Here is a 21939-nt window from a genome sequence, read left to right as displayed (position 1 = left end):
TTCCTATGCTGTCAGACATCTGTTAGAGACATCTGATGTTAGGTATATGCTGTAGTTGCAACAGCTGTACAGGGACAAAGCAGGGATGGATATGAGGATGGAATGATCTAAAATTCTTCAGAACCTGGAGCATACTCTTTATGGAGCTGACGCTTGAGCTACTTGTACACCTCCAAGCTTATAAAGGGCAATAGATACGACCTTGTTGAAAGGGTCTGTCTGCAGGCACACGTAAACAAAAGGCCAAAAGAGGAAAGGCATTTATGGGAATAGCAAGTAACATATCTTTCCTTTTTCTCGGAAAGGGTCACAGTGTCAAGGAAGCTGGCTAAGATCCTACATTAATTGCATGTGCTATGAAGAGCTGGGGTACAGCAGGAGCACCCCCAGGGAGCAGCACAGGAGAAGCTGGGACTTGGCTTCATGACACCAGTGAGCTAGGCACCCTCCTCACTGATTCAATGCACTCTCACAGTACCCATGCAGGACTAAGTTTTGGTGTGCAATTTAGGTATTCAAGACTTCTGGATGTTCAGAATTGCAGATATAATCACTGCAGAGAGCTCATTTGCAGCAAACTCATCATTTCACATAAACATTAAACTGTGAACTGTGTGAACCCAATAAATCTGACACAAAGGGCTACAGAATGCTTGCACATGTAAATGGGTCCACAGACAGATTAGCACCTACACATTAAATCATGTATGTCCTGAAAAGGTCTGATTTGACTGTGTACAACCAGAATAACCAAGCTCACTGCAGATGTTTTAATTAGTATACACACTTTGTTTTTTTACAGGCAGAATTAGAAGCTGTGAAAAAGAGGGGCTCTGACATGGCACTACTGGTTTTAGCCATTATCCAAGACACAGAACAGTCACTATACTGTATACTGACCTGTATATGCCTCATTATAGCTCCCAACATAGTACTGTATTCCCTGCGGTTACTGGTCAGAATATGAGATAGTGAGATATTTTCCATTTTGAAGAAGAAAAAATAAACAAAAAATCCAGCAGTAACAACAACAACCACCATCTCAAGACAAAATAATACACCAAAATCAGACAAATGCTCACTTGGAAAACACACTGCTTTTCAATTAATATTTTTCTCTGTCTTTTGGCAGAAGTTGTGCTAACTTGAAATTAGGTGGTCGTCTATACCAAAAGTATAAAAGAGACAGTATCTATCTGTAGACATGACCCATGTTTCTCCTTTCCAAACAGTACGTCTGGGAATGGAATAGGATTCCAGGTCTGAAAACAACATGTTAGCAGATGCTAAATAACACAACAGTGCAGAAATTTCTATTTACAATATGTCTTCCACCATTCTCTAGATTAAGTTTCTGCATTTTAAAAGCTGGAGATAATTTTGTGTTCTGCATTTTGCTTTTTAAATATAAAGGTAAGTTAAATGAAGCTTAGAGGAGGTAGAAGTCAATAGAAAATTACAATTCCTCTCTCGATATTTAGTAAGGGACTAAATAACAAAAAATGAGCTTAAGTGCTGTTGAGTTGCACAGGTTTTTGATGTGCTAATTTTGAGAGAGCATCTTGGTAGATTGCACCTAACCTCCATACAGCACATTGTCCCCAGCTATTCCTCAGCCTTGGGGACAAAGAGCAAGTGCAATCAAGCAAACTTTAAGTCTTACAACCATCGTTCAAGAATTTCAAATGTCACAACCTAGGACCTGTTTACGGAGATCACATAAATGACTCATTCCTGTGTCAAAGGCCTAAGGCCAGCCTTCCGCAGTAACCTGTCTTCGCTTTTTGACCGCCCGTCTCTTTCCCTCGGGCCGTCCCGACGGCAGCGGCCGCTCGGAACTCCGGGCGGGCCCCGCTGCCCGGCTCCCTGCTGCCCTCTGGCGGCAGCTCCGCCCCGCTCAGCCCCGCACACCCAGCCCCGGCGGGCGGACACGGAACGGAACCGCGGAAAGGCCTCCATCGAAAACAGCCACCACACAAACGGAAACCACTGATTTGCGTGCCATTCTCCCAAAGTCAGAACAGCAGCAGCAGCAGCTCAGGCGGCGCAGGATGACTTCACTTCGCCCTTTCCATCCCAGAAAAGGACCAAGGTGTGTTCCAGGTACTGTTGGATTTCCTTGGCACTGACCCCCTACCGGTATTCAGGCTCCCTTCCTCAAAAGCTAGTGCAAACCTGTAAAACCTTATTCCTCACCGACCCTGAGCCGCCCCCACAGAAGGACTTTCCTTCTGCTGCTCCGCGTGCATCCACCATTCCAAAACTGAGATTTCTTCCAGGCTCAGGGTCTTCTGACTCCTCTTCCAAATTCTCCCTGGTCCAGGGAAGAGGATGTGGCATTATGGCAGTGTACAGTCACAGCCTAATAAAACTATAGCCCTACTGCCCTTCCTGTCCACACACAAAACACTTGCCCAAAGCATTCACTCTTTATACCGAGGCAAATACAAGAATTGATTTTTAAGGCAGAGAATGCTGTAGGAATTACCCTGCTCCTCTCACATGCACCTAGTGTAAGACAGTTCAAAACAAAAGCACCAGCCTCAAGCACTCTCTTGAGTCTTGCCATAGTTACCTTGTTACTCTTATTAATTTTTATTATTGATTGATTATTTTTTGCTCCAAAGTTAGAAAGTGTAGCTCCAAAGGCTCCCTTAGGAGCAGAGAAACCAGGATTTGGTAAGGATTGAATTTAGTTACATGTTATCTTCAACCTCTCCAAACAATTTAATGACTAAAGAGAAAACAATCCAAGAGCACCATACTGCAAATAAAAAAAAAAAAAAAAAAAAAAAAAAAAAAAAAAAGAGAGAGAGAGAGAGAAACGTAAACATTTCACTTCTAATTCAGGCACACAGAAATAGTGAGAAAATAGAGCTGGACAGGGCCTAAAGTTCTCAAGCCATTTATCAGGTGCCTAGTGCAGGGAGAGAACTATTACTTCTGGCAGTTGCTTATCTAATCTATTTTTAAAGGCATAAATATAAGAGAATCCACACTGCTCCTGCCTGGATCTGTTCTTGTCTTTTTCAAAATCACCCTCTAGCAGACTCCATAACCAAAACCTGAACACCCAAATCAGTGGTGTTTGGATCAGCTCATCCTCCAGAAAAAGAAACCAAAACCACCGACCCAACACTATTCAAATGCAAAGCATTTTTAAAGCAGCTTTCAAAATAGAAACAAACAAACTACTTCAAAAATTAGAGGTTTAAAGAAGCTAACATGATAAGCACATAGATAATTTGGGATAACTCAACCACAGCCAAACAGCAAAATATTAAAAATTGAACTGGGAACTACACAGGTGAATAATGGAAACATAAAAATGACAGCAAGCACATTCCACAAGGGAAGAGGCTTTTTATGAAAGAATAAGAAAATTGTCTTGTAGCTGTGCTAATGTAGCTATCAGAGTGACATATTTTTATCCTTTCCTTCGTTAACAGAACCTTGCTCACATATTAAGCCTTACCCCTCAAAAAATGTTTTAAAATATATCAGGAATTTTACTACTTTTGGATTACATTGCCCTGTGTCATACTGGTGTAGGCAAACAATCTACTAAGATGAGAAAATTAGCTCTAAGATATAAAAACAGTCTTTTCTGCTCTTCAAGATGCAGGAGTATTTTAGTCTGTTACCAGTCTTATTTTGATGCCAAGAATGCTAAGAGTTTGCTGGCAATTTCCAACTATTGTGCTTCAAGTCCACAGCTGTGCAGGCATTCAGAGTTTCATAGGCATCCTCCACACTTCTCAGTACTTTTCGCCAAGACAAAACTTCTTTCTGAAAGTCTCATTCAAAACATAACCGAGTACCTGACTCTGCATTGCTGTGATCAGTTACTTGCCTTAACATTTACAGAGAAAACAAGGAAAGCAAACATTCTACCACTGCACCCAGATAAGGTAACTGTAAACTGAAAGACAGCTTACTGAAAACAAAAATTTGAAAATAACTCTTCAAAGTGGAATATCTCCAGTATCGCCTTGAACAGCAGAAAAGCAAATTCTGGAGTTAAAATCATGAAATAATGATAATTAAACAAACTCAGAACAGCAAATGCCAGATGAAGTACAATTGATGAGGTGTTTGCACGTTGTTATCCTGCAAAAACAGGGACTTGCAGAAACTGAACCGATTCCAGCCCAAGATTCAGGACATTATTGACACTTAAGAAACCAGTCCCTTCCACGTTTTCAGTGTCAAACACCATTTTTACAATGCCTAATTTGTTCACATATGCAAGTGTTCCTTGAGGAAGCAAATGGTAATATTTATGTACAGAGATTTAATAAAAAAGACCAAAGTCACAATCTGTTCAGTTCTGAGAAAGGTCAACAAAGTCATGCACCTTGTTTTCCTCGCTTGTACTAATGGAAACAAGTATTCTGAAACAGACACTCGAACCTAAGCCTTGTCAACCCAGCCACTACCTAATCTACTTCCAGTTTGACACCATGCAGAGAAACGTCTCACTGAATTTGGAAATCTACTACCACTTTTATACCTGAGACAAATTATTGATGTCCTTATCTGTCAATATATTGAATATATTTTGGATGGAAAATCCAGATTTACATATTTAAAGGATGATGTGTCCATTTTAGGCCTGTTCATTCCTAGGTAGCTGTTTCTTCAACGAGTGAGTAGCAGTTGCAATTTAGATGTATGTTATGAAGGTAACTGATTACAATTTACACATCTGTTTCAGTCTAAGATTCACCCCACCTGCCTTGCCCCAAGACAGTAACTTCAATCCAATCCTTTTGTCTGCTGCAGAAAGTCACAAGCTGAGAACTGTAAAAACCACAACATCCTGGAGAAGCAAACATCTGAGCAACAGAGGGGAAAAAAATGTAAGCACATGTACACTTAAGATGTGCTGCAAACCCCGGCCTGTGTTTTTTGATCTCTGCTCTGCCACCAAGCCCACTCAACCCTTTCAGATAACATCAGCAGCTGTGGAAGATCATCAAAGCAGACTTTTTTGCCCCTAATAAAGGAGCTGACTCTCAGGCTCAAGCATATAAGTAATGTGAAAGAGCAAATCCAGCTCAGCAAAGAGAGCTGAACCAGCTAGCACTGGAAAGGCTTATGCTGAGAACACAGACCAGCTACATCTGAGTTGCCTTAGACTGGAACAGCAGGAAAGCATCAAAACAAAAAATACCAGTATTATCAGATGCTAACAAATTTAGTGCAGTGGATTATTGACACAGAGAACCTCAATCCTATCTATAACTGAGGCAAAAACACCATGAAATCTACTCTCGAAGAGTAATATTAGAGCAAGATGAAAAAGCAAATTCTCTAGCCAGACTTTGAAACAACCATGACAGTGCTGTTCCTGGCAATGCAGTGAAACAATACGTAGTTTCATCTGTTTTCCAGAAAAATGTATTTGGTCTACCTGCTGTCAAAGGTTCAGGTGATCTTCATCTCCCACTAAATTTTTCAAAGTCAATGATATTGTTTCCTAATTTGAGACATTATTTCAAGTATACAACATTTCTATTAAGATTACCAGTATCTTGATAATACCCAAAGGGATGAATGAAGGCAAACAACTAGCTTTTCAAATTACATTCCACCTTGTGTCTACGAAATTACTACTTTAAGACTGTAACTGATGGATACTGTGAAGCAAGCTCCCCAGAAAAGGGAACTAAAGCTTCCCCTCTGATGCCCTTTTCAAGATGAGCAGAGAACCTTTATACCCAGCCAGCAGTCCCTCTTGCAAGTCTCCTCATTAGTACAAACACCACAGCTTCTCCATTAATAAAATCATTGAGGGTCCATCATGCTCCAAACAACACACTGCTCTACCTTTGGTTAACCAACTGTTGTATTTCACTGTTCAGCAAAAGGGAATGGTGTAAAAAAGGGAAATGATGATACCTACCCACAGCTCTTTCAGCCACCACTCAAAACTGACCTCATTTTCTAAGTACTTCAAGGACCCGACCAGTTACACAAATACTTCACGCAGTAGATATAAATTCATCCCAAGAGAATCTAATCAAAATCAAATGGTGGTAATGACCATCAACTATCTAAGCTAGATTTCTTTACTCTCCTACAAAACTGAGGAAACCAGGCACTACAAGGACTTCAAGCCTAACACTTCAGACAGAAAAGACGCATAAAACATAAAACCAGAAACCATTCTAAAAACAAAAACCAAAAAAAATAAAACCAGGAAGACCAACAACCTCAGCTGAGAGACAAATAAAGAAAAGATGATTCTGAGATGATTCATCAGTGTGTTAGACTTTAGAAAGCCTGGTGCCACCGTATCAGTGAGATTCCTTTGTTGGCAAATAAGAGTTCATGTCCCTGAAAGCTAGCCCCTCAAGCCTTAGCATTAGAAGACATATACCACTTTAAAATTAAAAAAAAAAAACAAAAAGAGAGACAGAATTGAATACAAAATGTTTAGATCATCCCAAAAGTTTTCTGTAAGGTATCTTGTGGGAATTGACAGTGGTCAGAACATGGATTCTTAGGCTCCAGGCAGAAGCTTGAAGCCTGTGGGAAAGTCAAGTACAGAACTCTCTCAGTCTGGCCTGCACAATCAAAAGGAGGAACCCAAGACAACCTTGTAGATATCCTCCTCCTGACACCTGGTGTTTTTCCAACTTGTTTACTGGTAGAGATGTTTACAAAAAGGTGGTGCCCTAAAGGACCAATCCTTTTCATTGTACAAAAACACTGTACAAAAAGAATCTGTCTTTCAATAAACTTTGCTATAAGCCCTCTGAAGAAATCTGAGTTCTGGAGTTCTACCTGTCCTTACGATTCACGACAGCTCATGTATCAATAAGTATCTGACATTCACTCTTAATAAAAAACTCTTTCAACAAGACTCAACATTAGTTCTGAAGGTCCACTAAAAGAGGCTACACTTGTCTTTGGCTAGTATAAGTGAAATGAGCCAAACCACTGTGCCCCGTCAGTGATGCAAGACTACATCTTAATTAAAAACTCACACCCAGTATGCTGGTGAGCAAAAAGCATACCTTTGATACAGGAGTAACTTCATCTTCACGTATTTCAAGATGCAGATTACACACTTACCCAGAACAGACAGCAGAAACCACAAGGATAAACTGAGAAATGAACAGTTATTCTATCCCTATGTTTGCATTTTAATTTCCCAATCTTAAATCTGCAGGCACTCAGTAACAGGACTAAAAATGCACTTACATTAATAGCCTAATGTCTTCTTTTATAAAAAAATAAACAATGGTTATGGCAGTTCCTTTTTATGTCCAACCATGAAAATGAGGAACCTTCAGCAGCCATCAATGTTCTTTCCAATGGAAAAGTAGGTAATCCTATTTTCATGTAAAAAAAAACCCACAGCATATCTTATCTTCTTCAATATTTTGTTCTAAAAGGGTAACAACAACCAGAGCTCTTCAGTTAAGGAAGAGATCCCGTTAAAAGGAACAAAAGGCCAGTATGAGTAGTGTTTGCCAAAAATACAAGAGTTTACCACCAGTGTGAAGTGTTCGCTCCACAAGTGTCAAATTTTTAATTAAAAAAAAAATATTACAACAGAATATTACAAACAACTAGCTTCAATGATCAACAAATAAAACTTTACAAAATGCAAACAATGTAATTTCCGATTGTGGAGTGAGATATACCAAGTTTACAAACACAACATCTTTTTGCTTATGCCCACTTAAAAATCATTTCCAGTCTGCTTTATTTTCCATCAAAAACAGTACATTTATCCAAACAAAAGCATGTACATTCAATATAAAACATTTTGAGCAAAGCTACAATCTTAGTTCCCATTCACAGTATTTTTAGTGCAATGCACTAACAGGGCCAAATAGTTCTCTATCCATAAAAGCATTTTTACTCCTGATCTTGTGATCAACATTTAGATATATTTTATACAAAAAAAGTATATATGAACATGAGGCACCTCCCTAAGTAAGGGAGTGAACCAATATAAAAAACATGGTATTTCTTCTGATGTACAATACCTTTCAAATTGTAGCAATTTGACACAAATCACTAAACAAAATGTTTTCTAAAAGGTAAAAAAAAAAAAAAAAAAAAGAACAAAAATCAAACAAAAAACCCCAAATGACAAAAAAACCCCAAAACAAAACCCACGATCGCATGAAACCTGCCAAGAACTTCATAATGGTAGGCATGCAACTGTTTTACTACAATCTTGATTAAAGGGTTAAAAAAAGGTATCTAAAACATTTTCCAATTACAAAGTCAAGTCCTACCCATAGTGGTCATTTACGATTTTGAGAGAAAATATATTTTGCATTTCTCCCAAACTATCCTCCCTTTTTTTATTAATATTTAATGAAATACGCTACTATTATAAGTGGTTGTGCACAGATTGTCTATAATACATCAGCAAATATTCACTACCTTCATATTAGCATTAGTGTGTTGATCTTTCAAAAATAAACTGAAAAAATAAACTGCAACTATCATTAAAGTGCTTGTGTATAATTTTTTTTTTAAAAATTAAAGAATAGAGGAATGTGGATATTCTTGTAAACTTCCTCGATGTTTACAAATTTTTTGTATGAACCACATATGGAAATAAAATGGAGGTCTTTGAAGCAACTTCAGCACAGTGAAATCCAGAATGTCCTTGAACTGGGAAATTAGTCAATATGAACAAACTGAATTTATGGCAAATACTAAAAATTAGTAGAATTCAGCCAATAAGCACGACATTGTTTGCTCTTATACATTCATTTGTAATAAATTTAAAACAGTACATAACACAACATTTACCAAAGTAGGATATCACATCAAAGTTTGAGCTGTCCATCAATTAGTACTACCAGGGAGGACCAGTATGCACGATGAGTTTTCTGAAGATTTCCTAAATGAGGGAAAACCACCTTCTTCCAAAGATGCTGTTCATTAACTTGTCTCTGGTATACTCTTTTTCAATTTCAGAAAGTTCATTCTATACTGGGTCAAACTACAACTGCATAGAGATAACTGCTGATTTAGAAGCATGTGCATTTCACTTCAACTACTTCAGTGTTTTGGGAAGGGGTACTGTCCTACAAGCAGTCAGAATAATTATTAATAAGAAAAAAAAAAAAGTTTATGAAAGTATTTCCTCCTTATTAGTACCATTATCAAGAATTAGCAGTTCCAACAACAAACTAAAGTCTTTTTCATTCAAATGAACTTCAAACTTTCCAAACATCACTTGAACCTATCTGAAGAGAAATGAAAATAAATTAATACTTTGAGTTTACCCATATAATTCTGTTTTAAACTACACAACATAAATAATTTATAAGGTTAAATTTTTAATTCTTATTCAAAATGCAGAAGTCACTCTCTCTCTCTAGAATTCAGAATAATTCAGGGTTCGACTCAGTTCATTTTTGAAGTTCTGCCTAATTTGGTCAGGATTTATTAGTAAGCCATAAAAGGACCACATCACAATTTAATATAACTAGGTGGCTATTCACTGTGAAAGCTGAACTCAAATCAAATCACCTCCTGGAAAATAGCATTTCAGAGTTGAAATATAGAACAAGGCACAGATACTTAGTTTTCTTTTTACCAAATATGCTAGAAAGATGATACTGAATAAGGATGTTAAAAACTACTACAAGTATCACTACAGTCTCTCTTCATATTTTTGTACAATCCCCAACCTTCAGCAATCAGTTGGTCATTTTGAAATACAAAGTGACTGCACACAAATATTTTCTTTTTCAAAAGGTCCTCTAAAAATAGGCCACCTTTATCATGAAGGCTATGGAAAATTGAGTAACTACAAATACAACCCCTCCAAGTGTAAAATATTCCCGGAGTACCACATAAGCAGAAGTTTAGAAAATTCTAGGCCAGACTTCAATACATACAGATGCTTAAAGCAAAAAATTTTGATAAGATTTAAACAATTTAAAAAATTAAATGACCACAAGTCCTCAAACCCAGGCTTAAATAAATAGGCATTAAAAGAATGAAATTCCAAATTTGATGACTTCAGAAGTATTTTCAGGCACCTAACCCACAATGATCTTAAACCAAAGTGACTAAGCAACCAAATTATAGTTCAAAAATCTGTTCTATGCACTTTTGTTGACAGTGCGTAGGCAATACACATTAAAATAAAAATTTTAATTCACAAATGCTAATTCCAGTAAGTTCATAGAGATTTTTTTCTGTTATCAGCTTTTAGTTTAGTACTTTTAGTACTTCTTCAAGTGGTCACAGCAAAGTTAATTAAATGAGTTAAGTTATTCACACCAAACAAAATTATTGCTAATTTTAAAAAATTACTATTTTAAAAATGTATGCATATTAGCTTGATTACAAGGGATGCCTTAAGACAGTTTAAAGAGTTGACTTAGTACAGTTTAATCTACATTCCATCTTTCTACAATGACAAATTTAAACTCTTTTCCAAAATGCTAAAAAAAAAATAAAAAAATAAAAAAATAAAAAAAAATTGACATCTACATTTGCATTTAAGCCACTAAACCATAAAATCCATCGGAAACTATGTTTTTGGCAATAAACCATCAACAGCAAAAGAAATGCAGTGGTATTGTTGGGGTTTTCTTAAAAAAAAAAAAAAAAAAAAAGGACAAAACACTTTTTCTTTTTCCTCACCAGACAACAGCTTTAGATCTCGTACTTCTGCCTTTGGTTTTACTTTCTTCAGGTGAATGAGATACGTTTGCTTTGTGGGTTTTCTTATGATGTTCTAGAAAAGCTTTTCTGGCAAATGCTTTCCCACATTTATTGCATCGGTGCAGAGAGAAGTTTTTTGTTACTTTGACTTCAATGCCAACATCAGCTCCTTCATACTTTTTATTGGGAGAATTAGAGGTGACATCCTGTTTTGAACCAATCTGTTTTGTTTCATCCCTCTGAGAGCCTCTTTTTGTCACCTTATTTAGAACAAGATCAATTGGCTTCTTTATTGCTCTAATTTCTAAACTTGCAGTTATTTTCCCAAGGTAGCGAGGCGACTTTTTATGAACCACAGTTATGTGTCTGATCACATCACGCTTGCGACGCGTTTCGTAAGAGCAGAGTGGACACCTGTAGTATTTAACATAAATATTGTTTCCATCTGTGTGTAATTCAATGTGTTTTGTTAAATTCTGCTTAGAAGTAAATTGGCGCTTACAGAGTTTACAGTAAAGCTGTTTGAAGTCAAAGCCAGCTGAAAGTTTTGGCTTCCTGGTTTTTTGCTGGCCACCTGCAGCAGATGCATTAGTTGATTTAGGGGTTGATTTAGTGGTTGATTTGCAGGTTGATTTACTGGTTGATTTAGAAGTTGATTTAGAGTTTTCAGGGTCCTGTTTAACTTTATTTTTCTGTGCCGACGGTGCGTTCTTTTTCTCATTTGAATGATTTGTTCCCTTTAATTCATTCTGTGGAGAAAGCGCAATGGAAGGGGGTGAAGGTTCTACAGAATCTGCTGGTTCAACTTTTATTTCTGTGCCATTGGTATTATTGTTGGGTCCTTTCTCTCTTTTAGAGTTCTTTCCAGAAAGGGTTATCTTGTGAACAATTTGCATATGCCTTTTCAGCATTATTTGTGAACTATATTTTCTCTTGCACAGAAGGCATTTGCATGCACTTAAATTGTATTCAGCCTTTGAAGACGACTTTTGTTTTCTGGTCTTAAAAGATTTTTTAGCAGAAACTGTATCCAAGAACAAAGGTTGCCCGGGCTTTGTAGCTATATCAGGAGTAATGGAATCCCTTCTTAATCCTCTATGAACTTCATCAAAATGCCTTCTTACATTGGCTTTTGTGGCAAATGATTTATAACACACAGGACAACTTCTACCTAATGCTACAAGAACATTCTTATTTCGTCCTTTTGCAGAGCACTGGTTTAGTTTCTTTTTTGTTTCTATGTACTTCTTTAGCTCTTCCATCTTTTTTTTGTGTACTTTTCGAATGTGCCGGCGTACACTGCGTCTTGAATGAAATTCCTTCCTACAGAGGCAACAAATCAACTGGTGGCCATAATCAGAATTATCCAGAGAGTCCAAGTCAGGATTTACTGCTGGTGGCTGTTCTTCAGGAGTAGGTATCACCTTGTTTGTGACAGGATCAGCAGGAGGTAATTCCACAGCCTCCCCAGATGGGACAGGGGCTGGAGCTGAAACAGTCTTGGGTTGCTCAGTGCTGGGTTCCTGTATCTGTACTGGAGCTTGATCGGGGGTATGGCTACTTTCTGTGTTCTCATCTGGGCTATCAGTCCTTGACACATATTGAAATACAGCATTTTGATTAGTTTCTATAGGTTCCAATGTAATGATATATTCTTGCTTATCTACCCTTGGATAGATTGCTTCAAGAAGGTCATTTATGGCTTGACTCTGCTTATCTTTTGTATCTGGAAGGTCTGTGAAAAGAGGAAAAGGTATTTTTAATGATTTGGTAATTTCCAATTATTTAAATTTCAAAGTAGCTTTTAACCACTACGTGCATTCAGTTTTCAAATTTCCACAAATCCTCTTTTGTACTCCCTGAACACTCAAAGGCTTTGAGTAATCATTACAAGTTGCCTTTTTATTAAAAGCCAACATCGGAAATAAACCTCCTGGCATGCTAATGTGAAAGCCACCTGAACTAAAAATTTGTATGACTGGAATTAAGCTGGTCTTTAAAAAACTGTATCAATTGCAAAAATAACATCATTCGACTGAGCTTGTTCTGCAGGTGTGCAACTAAGCCTGAAGTATCATTAAAAACCGATTTTCCTACTGCGGGACACAGGCACTCTCAATAAAGGAACCTAATTCTGGAAATAAGCTCTTCTCTGTAAATTCTGAACAATCCTCACCAAAGAATGAAACACCTGTGTAACCTGAGCATTGCATGAAGATATAAGTAGATAATATTTTACAGGTCTCAGTAATACTCTCTTTAGAAATGCCAAATTAGTTCAGTGCTCTAGTTCCCAGTGTGACACTCAAAGCATCTGCAATGGCACAACTAGCAAACTGGGGTCCTACAGCAACAAGGTGAGGCACTGAGATGACACAGTTCAAATTATTGTGAATAATTTTAAAGATGTGAGTCCTGGTAACAGCTAATTAAAAACCCACAGTCAGAGTTACTCCTTCCACACACCCAGCAATACATGGAAAGTGTCAGAACAAAAAATAGGCTGTTCTGTTGCTCCAAACCCATTTTTTAACACTGAATTTTTAACAGCTTTTACAGTCAGTTTCAAATGAGCCTATCTATATAGTTTTTACCAAGAGTAAAACATCCTTCCTATTTTATAGCACCTTTTAAGACTACTTTGTGACTATACTGAGTGCATGAATTTTTCACCATGGTGTGCTGAACTTTTATTCCTGCCTCTTGTTCACTATCTTTTATTTATTGAAAAAACTCCCACTTAGTTCAATAACTATACTCAATTTTATATAAAGCACAAGTATTTATACAGTCTAATTCAGAGTGTGTAGTATTATTCCTTTTATTTGCACCTCTCACAGTGAACAGTGGAAGTTATTGTATTTGTATGTTACTTGCATGTTATTTCATATTAACATATGAAAGTTAAGCAGAAAGCTAAATGAAGGTGAGAATGCCAGGTGCTGGACATGAAGTCTTTCCTCGGTAATCTTACTTTGGTTATAAACTATTGCATCTAAAGTCACATGCACTTCTCACCTTGTTTTGAAACTACAAGTCATCCCCTCTCACAGAGAAGCTCTGTGACTCTCCAACTGGCCAAGCAAGCTCATTTCAGGAAGATGACAGGACCAGCCTTTACACCTTCTCCTTTCAGCTGACACCAACTTTACATAGATTAACAAAATATCAACACTGGAATGAGACTGTAGTAAATTTCTTTTTCCATAAAAAATATAGTTCTTGGCTTTTCCCTCACCATTTAAGTTACTTCTTTTAATAACAAAGTTTATTTTCTACAACAAAGATGTTGGGCTAGGCATGACCACATAGAATATGTTAAAGCAGCACATAATGAAGTGAAGCAGGAGAAAAGAGTAAGCATTATTCAAGCACAGATCCTTAAATAAAAGGGTAAACATTTAGTCTGTTTCATACTGACTCAGAACAAAAAACTGCATCCATGACACAAGCACTGTAAGGGCTTTCTTAGTACAGGAGAACATTAAGGATATTGGCCCAGGTCACTTCACAGGAGCAGCCAAATCTATCAGAGCTATGATGGCCTAAAACTGAAAAACCCTAAAAGAGCCACTGTTCTCCATGAGATTGGTTTCCCAGTCTTTTGACATGTTTTTGGTATCTTTCACAGTAAAGGACAAATGGGAAGGAAAAAGGGGAAGAAGAAATAGAAAGTGTTAGAGTGACACTTAATTGAAAGGCTAGATGTATAAACTAGCTATCCAATTATGATATTGGCATGGCTCTTGGTTGTTAATTCATATAAAGTCATTGCTGTAGTTCCTTCAGTAACATAAAAGTGATCCACATATGTTACGACCAAAATTTAGATCCATCTCTTTTTTTTTTTGCATTTTTGTTTCAGGTATGTTTCTGTAAATGGTAAAGAAAGATAAGTTTTTTAACTTCACATAGCTTTATTTAACACTCAAATTAATAAGACTTACTATCATCCATCTGAAGACTTGGAGGACAATAAAACTTTTTATGAGTAATTAAATTTGGTAATCCTCTGAAGAGACTCCGGCATAGTTTACACTCAAAAATGGTGTCCACATCTTTTAACAAGATATGTTTAAGCTGTTTTGTTCCTGTAATAAAAGAAATATTACACTTAAGAAAAGCTTTCTGTTCATCTCTTAATTCACATCATCCCATGAAGGTGGAAACAATTTGAACCATGAATAATTATAACAGCATTTTATCTTTTGTTAACCCTACTTCATTTGTACTGTAAGTTTATGATACATGCTCCAAATTTCACTGTGAAGACAAGACTAGGATGAAAAAATCCCCTTGAGGGTTACACACATTACAGTTTACAGAGAAAGATTTACAATAAAAACTAACACCTAACATTAAAAAAGAGTTCTTACTACTGTATTTGGTTGCTGCAATACAACTGCCCAATAGGAAAGAATAAGCATCGAGAGCATTTAAAGAAGCCTGTAGTATTTCTTCTTTAGGGTTATCCTACAGTGCTAAGAAAACAAGACACACACAGCTATTTCACATAGAAATGGCACCTGGTAAGGCAAAAAAGCATAAAATAGACCAAAGAGAATAACTAACAGGTCAAGAAATGTTACTACACATAGATATCAGACCCAAGTCTAAGACGATGACACTTAGGCAAGATAGTAGAAATGCATATTTTCAGCCTGATGAGAGGAAAATCCATACAACTTAAATCTGAAAGATCTCTATTAAAACATAGAGAGCATGATAAAATATGCCAGCTTTCCAGACTATTATGTGTGGGAATACACAAGACAGAGAGTAAAACAGATTTAATTAGCATAGCATCATGACTAGGATGCCATGGCAAGGACAAACAGAACTTTGAGATTATGAGAAGATGGGATTAAACCTGCTTAAGGGAAGAGATTCAATCAACCCCCTATGATAAAGATGTTGTAAAATGCGTAAGTTGCCTGTATGATCTTTTAACCTAATTATTGTAGTAGAAATTATTAACCTTACTGAAATGGTATATAAGTTCTTGGAAAACCTGAGTAAAATCAAATTCTGATCACCAAATCGGAGTTCCCATCTCTCCATCAATCTCCGATAATTATGCATTATATACAAACACAGATCTAGCATTGCTGAAGTATTCCAGCTCTTGTCATTTTTTTACACTTCAAACGTACTCCTTCATATCTCATCTCATGAAAATTATGAATGTAAGACCTAAAATTATCAACAGATTACTAAATGATGCTTATCCACCCCAAACCAGAAAGCAGCACTAACTAACCAAATTCAGCAACTTTATCTGTCTCAATTTTCCTTAGAATTTAATTACTCAAAACTCAAACAAGCAAAAATATAACAAAACTGGACCATGAATAAATAGTATCAAGCACCTATGGAACAGCAGCAGCAAGACATTCTTTAAGCTGAACTACAAGGTCAAGTGCTCTGTCATTTCATCACATTTCTCTTAAGAATTCCGTTCAAAGATCAAACTCAGAGTCACACTGCAGAATTATTTTCTAAATTAAAATCCTTCAAATATTAAAAATTTCATAATAGGCATTACTTCTTCAATACAAATGTGCCTTCCCAAGAAAACTTTTTTTTTCTTGGTGCAATAGTAGTACTACAAAGCTTTTTAAATCTGAGTTTCAGCAAAGCACAGTGTCTTCTTCATTCCCTTAAAAATGGTATCCAAATTTGACCACTTGAGGCTACCACAGTTTCTGCCCCCGCTATGCCTTCCCAAGCCATATCCACTGCTCTTTCTTTGAGTGTTACTACCCTCACCTTCATTTGACCTGCATTTTTTGCAGACTACTGGACAAACATTTAGATATAAGAACAAATAAAAATTGTACAGAGTTTCCCCCAAAAGCAAGTTGCTTGCTCAGATCACACCAACCAATATTTGAATTTCTGCATATAAAGAAAATCCAGCTGAAAAAAACCTGAAGATGCTCCATGTATATAAAATTCCATGCTGTTCATTCATGCCCTAGCCACAAAATTCAGTCTCAAAAAGAAAAATAAATTCTCCACTGTTACCCAATCAAGGGACATACAGGCTACTCATTCTCTCCCTTGTTATATTGGTATTCAGTCTCCCGTTCAGGACTGAAATGTTTTTTCCAATACAAATTACTGGTTTTAAGAATTACTAGATGAGAATAAAGGATTTATGGTATATTGGAGATCATACTATATGACATGGTAGTCATTCTGGCTTCAAATCATCCTTATGCAACCGTGAAACTTTCCACAGGTGGGAATAAAGAAAAATAAATGGTCCTTTCAAATTAAACTGTAGACATTCAGAAACTTCTGGAAACAGCAAAAAAATTTAAAACATCCACTGGTTTTGTGGACCCAGCAGGCAGAGGAAAACAAAATCATCTCCTTATTCTTCACCAACTGCAGATTGTGGCAGCAAGTCAATCTTCTGCCAGTATATGCTGCATCTAGCTTACTGGAGAAGACATACCGAAGTCTTCTCTGTCTTGTAGTTACATCTAATTGTATATTGTGATGGTAATGCAGGTGATACCTTATCATATTCTGTTAATATTTGTAAATGTTGTTGCTAGAATAACATCAAAGTCACAAGAAATCAGTAGAGAACACAGTCATACATATCTCTCTATTAGAAATACCTAAATTTATGCCTTTTGCAAGCAGTTTCTTTTTTATTTAAAAATAGATTCAAATTCACTTTTTATTCTAAATGCTTTGAATGACAGAAGCCTTTGATAAAATTACTTAAACAGTTATGTACTCTGTCTTAAATTTCTATTCCTTTACCACAAGAATCAAATAGTCTCTTTCCATAATAAAATGTTGCTTGTTTAAAACTAGCCAGTAAAATCTTTGTCTAAGTCCTCTTGCCTTCTGTCCAACCTCCCTGATGCAGGTGACTGATGATATCAAAGTAAGCTATCAATTTAACACCTGTCAGTGAGGACGATCTGGAAGTAGCTCAGAGACAAAGAACCTGCAACTAGCTTGTGCTATTACCAGTAGATATTCCATTAATCCACTTCAAGCAAAAGAAGACTGTCACACGTATCTGAGGCCTCAAGCAATCTCAAGCAAATTAAAAATGGTTACTAATCTCACATCCAGTTTTTGTATTAAATTATTGAAACGCTAGTGGACAACTTAAAGACTGTGCCCTTTTACAAGACTCAGACCGGGTATGCATCTCATTGCACAGCAGCAGTGTTTTTATACATATTTCATATACTTAAAAGCTCTATGTGAAAAAATCTAGAAACATATAGATAATAGCACTTAAGATCAAGAGTTGCGAAAATAAAATATTTGGTTTGCCACATCAGAAGTGTAGAAACAGCTTGAAAACATTGAAGGTTTCAATCATCCCTGGCATGCCTCTCCAAAAGCTTAGCTGTTCATTGCCATGCATTGCAACTCCCAAGATCCATCAAGAAACACCTTCAAAGTAATATGATAAGGCAATTTAAGACATTCAAGACAGTTTTTTCTTCACCTAAGAAGTTTTATGATAAACTTATTGATAATAGCAGCAGAAATGACACAAAGTAGAAAAATAAACTTAAAAATTAATGTTTGTGAAGCATAACTATACAGCAATACCTGCATCTTCATTGCTTTCTATGAAAACCCTTATTAAAAGGAACACCTAATTCCAAAAATCTACAAATATTTTGCAAATATGCATTAAGTCAGGTGCTGGTTATTTTAATATATTGAATAAGCATAACTCTTTTCACAAGGTAATGAACTTCTTAAGGGTCAGGCATGTTCCTACCTGATCGAAAACACTCAATGATTTGTTGAATACCAGATTTTGATGTTTGCAGAGGCTGCTGCAATAATGGAGGATCACCAGGTTCCAACAGATGCACTGAAATATATGAAAAGATAATGAGCCATCAGAAAACACTCAGGTGATTTCTGTAATTTAGGAATTTTCCATACATACAGTAAACTAGCTAAAAAGAACAGCCAGGACTACAGTGAAAGTAGCCTTACTCTAAAATTTTCACTTATATTGAATTAAAAAACAGTCAACCCTGAATTTTCCAGACATGATACCTTCTGACAGTTTGCTGTCATTCTGACCACTTAAAAAATATGTATTCAAAGCTACATGTAACAAACACAGAAATATAAATATATAGAACCAAACGAACTCACTAGAAATGTCCATCAATTAAAGTAATTCCTCAGAACAACCTACTTGCCTCCCATTGTTAAAACCTAACGACAAGGACAAAAGGCCATCAAGGACAAAAGGCCATCGCCAAATACTGTATTACCAGCATTAGCAAATACTTCACAGCACATTATATGACTTCAGTGTTGCCAGTATGCACCTAAACACTGAAGCTAATTTAAAGTAGCAATGATCAGAAAAAAAGCACAAGCATAGCTACATAGCATACACCAAAAAAAACCTATCCTAGGATTTTTAACCACGAAAACTGCATTCAATAAACTCTTCAGGTTGAAATAAACTGTTGACAGAATACTTTATTTCTGAGGTTTCATTCCACATCATACTCTTTGCAAAAGCTATTGAAACTAAAACATATATTAATCAGAATTTTTAGCTATTCCAATATGCAGTATTTATGCACATGAAAATTAATAGCATTCCACTGCTGTATATAGATAAGGCAATTAAGCTTTGCCCAGAGGGAAACCCAAATGTACAGGAATAAGAACATTTCTTGATGCATATGTTTGCAAAATCATTAGTTAGGTCTTCTTTTATATTTCTTATTGACTAAACAGCCAGCCTTACACTTCATAAACTGTCTCCCACCTTAACCATTTGGTTTGATTTTAACACCATTTTAAGGTTTTCATTTCTAAATGAAGCACTGAGATCTCTAAGAAATTTATTTTTAATAAAGGCCAGTTGAGGCATAGTATAAAACTATTTAGAGACAATATGTGAAAAAGACTAAACAAATTTTAACAGGAAAATTGAGCTAAAAGATAAAAGGTTATAAATAAATTCTAGCTCAAAAGAAGATCAGAAAACAAAGCACTGTAAAAATGGACAACAGAATGAACACTCCACCCAACTATCCTGGTCCTATAATACACTATTATATATACAAACACATAACAACCATGACAAATCAGCTAATCATTTGGGGATCTCTAACATAATAACATATTGTATTCTACTTGCCTACTCCCTACACTTCAAAACAAAACATTTTGTTTTGTAATATGCATGTACAACACCTACTGACATCAAGAGGAATAACACAGGTGAAGAAGACCTAACACATCACTGTTAATTTGTCAGGCAAGAAAAATATTTTCATTTCTTTAAGGCATTAGAACAACTCAAAACTATTTCATTGTCAACACAAAGAAATGTTTCTACTAACTGAACAATATCTACTCTAATGACATTTCACTAATTATCAAAGTCACTACGCTCACACTTTTATCTGTTAATTCCCTAAACTGATGCCTTTCGTCTCAAAACAAAAGTGAAAGCATCAAAATAGCATCTTACTTTCAAAAACGTAACTGAAAGCATCCAAATAAACTCTATCACAAGGCAAAAAGAAACAAAATTGCCTTTAAAAATACCATTTGTAACAATAAACAGAATAATATCAGAAGCATCTAACACGTTGGCTGAACCGTCAGAGTATTCGTTACAGTTTCCACGCATGGCACCTTTCACATCACTCAGGCATGGAATGTGAAGAGTTGTTCTAAGACTTGGTGGTGTTTTTCTCCTCTGAGACTAAGATCTTCAATTTCACCAGAGTTCACCAGAGAAGACAGAGTAAAAATGTAAACAACAAATGCAAATGATTGCCAGAAACACCATTTTACAAAAAAAAAAAACAACCTGTGAACACTGCCCTTTTTGGAAACAAAACAGTCAGTTGTTTTATACAACTTCCTGCCTTCCTCTGCTCACCGCATACAATGCCCATGTGGTGGCCTGACGATTATCCCACATCCCGGATGCAAAATATTCTCTTCCTGAAATTATTTAGGGGCAACAGTTGAACGATTTAAAAAAAAAAAAAAAATCCAAACATAATCCAGGAACTTTTTATACCTAGAGCTGACACTAATGATATACATTCGCAACCCTCACAACAGTTTCCACAAGCTTTTCATAAGGGAGATATGCAAAACAGCCGAAGCATCACACACCTGGTTCACAGCATCCATGGTGATGGTGGTCAGTCTGACAACACTTGTCCCTTAGAGGCATTTTCCGTGCGCACGACCTACTTTCCTTCTACATCCAGCAGCTCGTTTCTGCTAAAATAAGCAAATTAGCTGTCACCGCCGAAGCACAGGCGGCTCAGGAGCGCGCCAACCCCGCACACCCACTTCCTACGGCAGCACGTCCGGGCAGGCCGGAGGCAGCAGCGGCACCGCTGGCGCAGGAGAAAGTTCCTATTGTTTTCGGCAGGTCTCACGACGCCCCCTGCAACGGCCGCGGCGAGCACGGCCCCGTTCCCGCCCCGCCGCCACCTGCGCCTCGGCCGGCGGGGAGAGCCCCCGGCCGCCGCCCTCCCCACAGCGCCCGGCCCGGCCGCACGGCCCCGCACCCCCTCCGCGGCCGGCCCCGCCGCGTTCCGTCCCCACCTCGCAGCCTCGTCCCGCAGCCCCGCCGATGGGACGGTGTCCCTGGGCTCCCGTGGGAAGAGCCGCGTCCCCGGCAGCCCCGGGCTGCAGCGCGCTCCCCGGCGGGCCGGGCGCTCCCGCGGCGCTGCCGGAGCCGGAGCGGGGCGCGCCCGCCACGCGCAGCCCGGGCGGGAGGGGCGCGCGACCGCAGGTGACAGCGGGCGCCGACGACGGGACAGACGGGGCGGGCGCGACGGGCGGGTGCTGCGGGCCGGCCCTACCTGGAGAGGACGGGCGGCCTCCCCCTCCCCGAATTAAACTTTATTCGCCCCTGTCCCGCCAGAGCGGCGGCCGCTGACCCCGGAGCCGGATGGGCACGGGGGCAGGAAGTGACTGCGGTCCTGGCGGCGAGCGCCCGCCCAGTGCGCAGGCGCCGCGCTGGCCGCTCCCCGGCCCGGCCGAACAGGTGCCGGGCGGCGGCCGCGGGACGGGGCGGGGGCGGCCCGGCCCGCGGGGCTGTGGCGGGACTCGGGAGGAGCCCCGGGCGGGCTGAGGCGCGGCGCCTGCCGCACGACCGACCCGCCGGGCGGGAACCGGTGCCGTCTTTGTCCCGGCAGGGAGAAAGGCCCGCGCCGACCGTGATGCGCGGCGCTGCCCTGAGGGCACCGGTTCCCGGACACAAGTGGGAGCAGCCAACATCCC

At 38.3% G+C, this 21939-nt stretch overlaps 1 protein-coding gene across 1 annotated transcript in view; it reads right to left on the bottom strand.

Annotated features, from left to right (window-relative positions):
• Positions 1 to 21075, bottom strand: part of ZNF800 (zinc finger protein 800) — a 52161-nt gene extending 31086 nt beyond the window's left edge. The window contains exons 1-5 of the mRNA XM_066182977.1: positions 21001 to 21075; positions 20818 to 20928; positions 18428 to 18523; positions 14607 to 14750; positions 10639 to 12394 (exon numbers count right to left, since the gene is read on the bottom strand). Coding sequence (XP_066039074.1) covers positions 10639 to 12394; positions 14607 to 14750; positions 18428 to 18523; positions 20818 to 20878 — 2057 coding nt within the window. The 5' untranslated portion in view covers positions 20879 to 20928; positions 21001 to 21075. The remainder of the gene's footprint in view (positions 1 to 10638; positions 12395 to 14606; positions 14751 to 18427; positions 18524 to 20817; positions 20929 to 21000) is intronic.
• Positions 21076 to 21939: the final 864 nt, after the last annotated feature.

The sequence above is a fragment of the Chamaea fasciata genome, unplaced genomic scaffold (genome assembly GCF_029207755.1).
Source record: "Chamaea fasciata isolate MVZ Bird 193981 ecotype frontalis unplaced genomic scaffold, bChaFas1.0.hap1 SCAF_5, whole genome shotgun sequence".
NCBI classification, from domain to species: domain Eukaryota; kingdom Metazoa; phylum Chordata; class Aves; order Passeriformes; family Sylviidae; genus Chamaea; species Chamaea fasciata.
This window is presented reverse-complemented; position numbering and strand designations above follow the sequence as displayed.